Raw genomic sequence first — 7,537 nt, 5'->3', positions numbered from 1 at the left:
TTTTCTGAAGAAGGGTCTAGGCCCGAAACGTCAGCCATCCTGCTCCTCTGATGCTACCTGGCCTGCTGTGTTCATCCAGCTCTACACCTTGTTATCACAGTTCTGGTCTCCTTTTCTTTGGAAAGATGTTCTGGTGATAAAGGGAATGCAGCTAACGTTTATTTGGTTGATTCCTGGCATGGCAGGACTGATGTATGCAGAGAGGTTGAACTGATTAGGGTTATATTTGCTGGACTTCAATAAAATGGAGAGAGGATCACACAGAAACCTATAAAATTTGAATTGGACTAGACATGGTAGATGTAGAAGGATGTTCCCAAAGGCGGGGGAGTCCAGAACAAGGGGGCACGGGGCAAATTATTTATGACTGAGATGAGAAGAAATTTCTTCATCCAGAAAGTGGTGAGCCTATGGAATTTCACTACTATAGAAAGGAGCTGAGGCCAAAACATTGTATGTTCTCAAGGAGCTGGATATAGCACTTGGGGCGAAAGGGATTAAAGGACATAAGGGGAAAAACAACAAGAGGCTATTCAGTTGGATGATCAGCTATCATAATGAACGGGAAAGCAGGCTCAAAGGGTTGAATGGCTTATTCCTGTTCTAAATTTTTATCTTTTTATGTAATATTTTGTCAGCAATGACAAGTCTCCTGGCCGTGACTGACTTCATCCAAAGACCTTAAAAGAAGTTGGTGCGGAGATGGTTGATGCATTGTTTCTAGTTTCACAACATTTGATTTTAGGATCTAATCAGATTGGAAAACAGCAAATGTAACTCCTCGATTTAATAAAACAAGACAAAAAACAGAAACTAAGAAGCTGATCAGCCTAATAGCTGTCGGTAGGGAAAATCCTGGAATCTATTGTTAAAAGTGGTTATAAGAGGGCACTTTAAAAAATCTTAGAGCAATGAGATTCAGTCAGTCAGTCAGTTTGTGAAAGAAAATCACATTTGACTAATTTATTAGAGATCTTTGAAGAACTAATAGTCAAGATAGATAAGGGGAAACCATACTGAGATTTCCAGAAAGCTTTTGACAAAGTTCCACATCAAGGCATACGACAAAATAAGAGCTTGCAATGTATGCAGTAAAATATTGGCATGGAGAGAGGACTGATTGGCTAATAGGATACAGAGGGTGGGCATAAGATGCCTAGTGTACATTGACTAAATTTGATGATGTAAAGATAAGTGGGAAAGTAAGTATAAAGAGGAGATAAGGACACTGTAAAAGATTGTAGATAGCTAACTGAGTGGGCAAAAAATTGGGTAGGTGGAATGCAAACTTGTGTACTTAGAGACAAAGAACAGAAAGCAACATAATATTTAAATGGAAAGAGATTGGAGACCTGAGATAGAGGGGGATCTAGGTGTATTTTTTTGCTGCTGAATTGATTCATGTGATGTGGGTGTCACCAGCTCGGCCAGCTTTACTGCTCACCCTTAATTATCCAGAGGGTAGTGAAGAGTCAACCACAGGCTGTGGGCCTGAAGTAGAATCATAGAATCTGTACAGTGTGGAAGCAGGCCATTGTGCCCATCAAGTCAACACTGACCCTCCAAAGAGCATCCCACACAGACGCACCCCCTTACCCTCTCCCTGCAACCCTGTATTTATCGTGGTTAATCCACCTAGCCTGCACATCCCTGAACACTATGGGCGATTTAGCATGGCCAATCCACCTAACCTGCACATTTTTGGATGGAGAAAACTAAAGCACCCACAGAAAAGCCATGCAGATGTGGGGAGACCGTGCAAACCCCACACAGATCGTTGCCTGAGGGTGAAAACGCAGGTCCCTGGCACTGAGGCAGTAGTATTAACCACTGAGCCACTCTGTGTCCCAAACGTTGGCCAGGTCAAGTAAGGTTGTCAAAGGGGAGGCGATGGCCTAGTGGTATTATCACTGGACTGTTAATCTAGAGTTCCAGATAATGTTTTGGGGACCCGGGTTCGAATCCAGTCATGGCAGCTGGTAGAATTTGATTTCAACAAATATCTGGAATTAAAAGCCTAAATGATGACCGAGAAGCCATTGTTGATTGTCAGGAAAAAGCCATCTGGTTCACTCATGTCCTTTAGGCAAGGAAACTGCCATCCTTACCTGGTCTGGCCTACATGTGACTCCAGACTTTCAGCAATGTGGTTGACACTGTACTGCCCTCTGGGCAATTAGGAATGGGCAATATATGCTGCCTAGCCAGTGACGCCCTCATCCTGTGAATGAATAAAAAAAAATTTCTTCCCAAAAGCACAGTGTACCAGATGGATTTTATGATAATCAACAGCGACTACAAGTAGATGCACCATGATCTTAATAAGTGGACCAGCTCAGAGAGAAATACAGCCTACTTATGTTCCTAATACACACGCTCTCTGTTTAAACATTGTAGGCAATTGTTTGTAACATATTCCCGGGCACAAAGCACCGACTAAAGACTGGTATGGGAGGGTGGCTGTCAGTCTCCACATCAATACTCACCATACACATGCAGATTTAAGAGCAGGAATATCATACAACCCTCCAACCGCTCTCCAATATTCAATCCAATCATCACTGATCTGTATCTCAACGTCATTTATCCAACTTATTTTCATATCCCTTAACATGAGATTATGCACTTTGGTAGGAAGAAGAAAGGCAAAGATTATTTTGAAATGGGGAAAGGTTTGGAAACCTGAAGCACAAAGGGACTAAGGAGTCAGAGTTCAGGATTCTCTTAAGGTTAACATGCAGGTTCAGTTGGCAGTTAGGAAGGCAAATACAACATTAGCATTCATTTCAAGAGGACTAGAATACAAGAACAGAGATGTAAGTTTTAGGCTCTGGACAGAACACATTTGGAGAGCAGTTTTTGGCCTCATATCGAAGGAAGGATGTGATGGCCTTAGAAGTGGTCCAGAGAGGTTTACAAGAATGATCCCAAGGATGAAGGGCTTGTCATACGAGGAGCAGTTGAGCACTCTGGGTCTATATGCAATGGAGTTTAGAAGGATGAGACAGAATCTCATTGATACTTAAAATATACTGAGAGGCCTGGATAGAGTGGACATGAAGGAAATGTTCCACCAGCAGGAGAGACTAAGACCCAAGAGTACAGCCTCAGAGTGAAGGAACAACCCTATGGAACCAGGATTAGGAGGAATTTCTTCAACTAGTGGGCAGAGAATTTGTGGAATTCATTGCTACAGAAGGCTGTGGAGGCCAAGTCATTGAGTGTATTTAAGACAGAGACAGATACACTCTTGATTGGTCAGGCATTCATTGGTTACAGGGAGAAGGCAGGAAAACGAAGTTGACAAACACATCAGCCATGATCAAATTCTGAAGCAAACTCAACAAACAGAATGGCGTGGTTCTGCTCCTATATCTTATGCATTTTAGCACCTGTAACACTAGTGAATTTGCATTGGACTCCTCCCAAAGCCAATTTATCCTTTCTGAGGTGCAATGTCCAGACCATACTCCCTCATATGCGGTCTGACCAAGGTTCCTACAACTGGAGGGTTAATTTCTTCCCATTACATTCCAGCCCTAACTGGGTGCTGTATGTTCACAGGGTTATGAGTAAGTGCACAGATGCAGCAGGCAATAAGGAAGGCAAACTGCATTTTGACGTTCATAGCCAAAGGAGTTGAATACAGGAACAAGAATGTCTCGCTGCAATTAAATAGGGCACTGACGAGGTCACACACAGAATATGGTGTGCAATTTTGATCTCCTTATCTTAAGAAAGATGTTTTAGTAATAGAGAATTCCAACAAAGATTTATCAAATTGGTTCCTGGGAATGGCAAGACTGACAGAAGAGGAGTAACTGAGTCACTTAAGATTACTTTCGCTGCAGCTTAGAAGGATGAGTGGGGGACCCTCATGGAAATCTGTAAAATTCTCTTTTGGAATATTCTGGTTGCCGTTCTATAGGAAGGATGTTGTTAAACTTGAGAAAATGCAAAAAAAATGTACAAGAGAGTGTTGCTGGGACCAGAGAGTTTGAGTTATAGAAGAGACTGAATAGAGTGGGTCATTTTTCCCTGGAGCATCGGAGACTGAGGGGTGACGGTATAGAGGTTTATACAATCACATATGAGCGTAAATAGGCTGAGTAGCCAAGGTCTTTTTCCCAAGGTGGGTAAGTCCAAAACTAGAGGACATACGAGTTGATAATCGAGGATGGGGTAACTGAAGACCTAATTAACTGAAAATTTAAGGTTAAGTCAGCATGGATTCATGACAGGTAGATTATGCCTGACAAACCTCATTGAATTTTTTTTGAAAAGATTACCAAAACAGTGGGAATGTGTATGGATGTTGTTTATATGGACTTGCAGAAATCATCTGATAAAGACCCACATAAGAGACTGTTAACGGAGGTAGAAGCTTATAGACAGAGGGAAAATCACTGGGAAACTGACTGAGTGGCAGGCGACAGAAAGTAGGGATAATGGTTAGGTACTCAAACTGGCAGAATGTAACTGCTAAGACCCAGAGGGATGTATGTTAGGGCCTCAATTATTCACATTATATATATATTAACAAACTTAGATAATGGCATTGAACAACATATATTTGCCGATAACACAAAATTAGGCAACGTAGACAGTGTAAATTACAAATGGATATTGATAGACCAAGTGTATTGTCAAAACTGTGGCAGATGTGAGTTCAATGTCAGGAAGTGACAGGTTATCCATTCTGGACTGAAAAAATGATAGATTGGGGTATTTTCTCGACAGCATGAAGTTAAGTACTATAGATGTCCAAAGAGACTTGGGGGTTTAGGTACATAGATATTTAAAATGTCACAGGTGCAAAAAATAATTGAGAAAGCTAATGGAATGCTGACCTTTATATCCAAAGGACTGAAGTACAAGGGTGCAGAAGTTATGCTGCAGTTATACAAAACCCGTTAGACCCCATTCGGAATGCTGAGAGCAGATCTGGGCACCACAACTTAGGAACAATATACTGGCCTTGGAAGTAGTACAATTTGGTTTACAAGAATATCTGGATATCAGGTATTAAATTATGGAGAGAGATTATAGAAATTAGACTTGGTTTCCTCTAGAATTTTGAAGGTTAAGGGGCGATCTGACCAAAGTCTTCAAGAAAAGGAAACAAGACAGCACAGATAAAGATCAACATTTTTCCATTGGTTGGGGATTCTAGAACTTGGGAGCACTGTCTATGTATTAGGGTTAGACCATTCAGGAGGGATGTTCGGATGCACCTTTGCACAAAGTGTGACACAGTTTTGGAACTCTCTTCTACAAATGGATGTAGGTGCTGGATCAGTGGTTAATTTTAAGTCTGAGATTGACAATGTTTTGTTAAGCAAAGGTATTAAGGGATATGGACCAAAGATAGGTATATGGAGTCAGGCCACAGATCAGCCATGATTTCACGGAATGGTGAAACAAGCTTAAGTGCTAAAAAGCTACTTCCTTACCTATGATTGATGTTCCATTGGGTGGGGGAGTCCACAACCAGGTGGTCATAGTTTAACAATAAGGGGTAAACCATTTAGAACTAAGAGGAGGAGAAATTTCTTCACCCAGAGTGGTGAGCCTGTGGACTTCACTACCACAGAAAGTGGTAGAGGCCAAAACATTATGTTTTCAAGAAAGAGGTAGATATAGCTCTTGTAACTAAAGACAGCAAGGGATACAAGGGGAGGGCAGAATTAAAGGTATTGAGCTCGATGATCAGCCATGATCATAAAGAATGGCTGAGCAGGGTCTGAAGAACCTTTCTAAACATGCACTTCCTCAGGAGCCATCTTTGAGTCTGGTTGCTGTTTTCTTTCGTTTCTAAAGGACATCAGCCTTTTCTGAGTCACCCAGAGATGGCATTTATACAAATCACAGCTTTTTAAAAATAGAACAGATCAAACCTGCATTACAGTTGAGGGCTCCAATCCTGGTTCTGTGCGTTTCTTCAGAATAGATTTCTTCGGCATTTGTGGAGCCTCATCAGGTCTATGTAAAACATAGCTACTACTGGGAGACTGCTGAATGCCTAATATATTCTTATCAAAATGCTCAGATAGACCATATGTGCGGTTTGAAAGTTCCCGCTGAGGGGGAGGTAGCATTTCTGCTCTGATCCTCTCTTCTTGCTCTTTCCTTCTGCGAGCAATTTCCAGTTCACGGAATTCATCATTTTTACTTTTGCTGTATGGAAAATGTTCCTGTGCATGACTGTTGCTTGGATTCCGAGGAGGAGTGATGCTCCTTCGCCGATCAGAACTTCTAGCTCTGTAACTCCTGTGTCTTTCCGGACTGCGGCTACGTTGCTGTCTGCTATGATGATCCTTACTGCGGCTATGGTGTTCAAGCCTTGAACGTTTAGGATCCCTTCCTCGATCATCGGACCTCGAGTGAGGGTAAGGAATTTTCTTTAACTTGTCCCCATGTTCACTTGATCTTCGCCCTTCTTCTCGGTGAGAAAAGCCCTGCAAACCATAGTCGGGCCTTCGTTTAAATGAGTCACCAGAGGGCATCATGTCTAGATAGCCTTGAGTTTGGTCATCATGAATTGGGTATTTCCCTTGCACATTCAAAGATCGTTGCAAAGGAATTCTGTAAATGAGACCATCATCCATTTCATCCCTGTTGGTCATAAAAGCGCAAGTCAGGGAAGAAATCATAAAATAAACACACAGACACTAACTACCCGAAGTGATGTTTCATACTTCTGCTCAATATTTACAGCAAAATTGTGGGCAAGCTGATCTTCATTCAGTACTGCCAAAAGTAATTATTTACCTAAAGGGATATAAATAAATTTAGAGCAGCAAAAGTCTCAAGACTACACAAGTATCAAAATGGCACAGCATTAACAATGTCAATTCTGATTCAGAAGGGATTCAATCCAAGATTTGAGTGCATCGCATAGGCTGCCATTTTACAGCTGAGGAGATACAACATTAAGGTATTGCTTTAATGTCTGTGTCTGTGCACTTTCCTCAACTTCACCTTATGAAGGAGCAGCACTCCGAAAGCTTGAGATTTCAAATAAACCTGTTGGACTAGAACTTGGTGTCCTGTGACTTCTGACTTTGTCCACTCCAGTCCAACATCAGCACCTGCACATCTGTAAAAGTTGGTATATGCTTTATTAGCCGTATCAACTGTTCATTACTTTCAAGGTTTTGGGAAGCCCAGATTCTTCTGTTCCTCGTCTCACTTTAAAATTATGTGTGATCTTTTATTGCCTCTCATCTGTCCCTGCAAAATTCATAACTTCAATCTCCTAGCCAACAAATTTCATGTCATGTATCTGTTCATTTCTCAAACTTGTTCACATTCTCCTAAAAATCTGTCAGTGTTATTACCACTATTTTCTACATTTCCAAGTATTGGTCACCTACAAATTTGGAAATTATGGGCTAAGAATTATCACCATCACTTCATTGAAGAGTACATTTGCCAGACTTGACTTTAACAAAAAACCCAAAGAACGGCAGATGCTGGAAATCAGAAAGAAAAACAGAAATTGCTGGAAAAACTCAGGAGGATAGGAAGCATCTAC

The 7,537-nt window shown here is 41.4% G+C and overlaps 1 protein-coding gene across 3 annotated transcripts in view; it reads right to left on the bottom strand.

Annotated features, from left to right (window-relative positions):
• The window catches only part of znf318 (zinc finger protein 318), a 99,239-nt gene that overhangs the window by 50,602 nt on the left and 41,100 nt on the right, over positions 1-7,537 (bottom strand). For all 3 annotated transcript variants that reach the window (XR_007262082.1, XM_048596735.1, XM_048596736.1), the window contains exon 2: positions 5,898-6,615. Coding sequence is in view for 2 of the 3 variants with exons in the window: in XM_048596735.1 (XP_048452692.1) it covers positions 5,898-6,615 (718 nt within the window). In the remaining variant the exon portion in view is untranslated. The remainder of the gene's footprint in view (positions 1-5,897; positions 6,616-7,537) is intronic.

Source organism: Rhincodon typus, chromosome 5, assembly GCF_021869965.1.
Source record: "Rhincodon typus isolate 14 chromosome 5, sRhiTyp1.1, whole genome shotgun sequence".
Taxonomy (NCBI): Eukaryota; Metazoa; Chordata; class Chondrichthyes; order Orectolobiformes; family Rhincodontidae; genus Rhincodon; species Rhincodon typus.
This window is presented reverse-complemented; position numbering and strand designations above follow the sequence as displayed.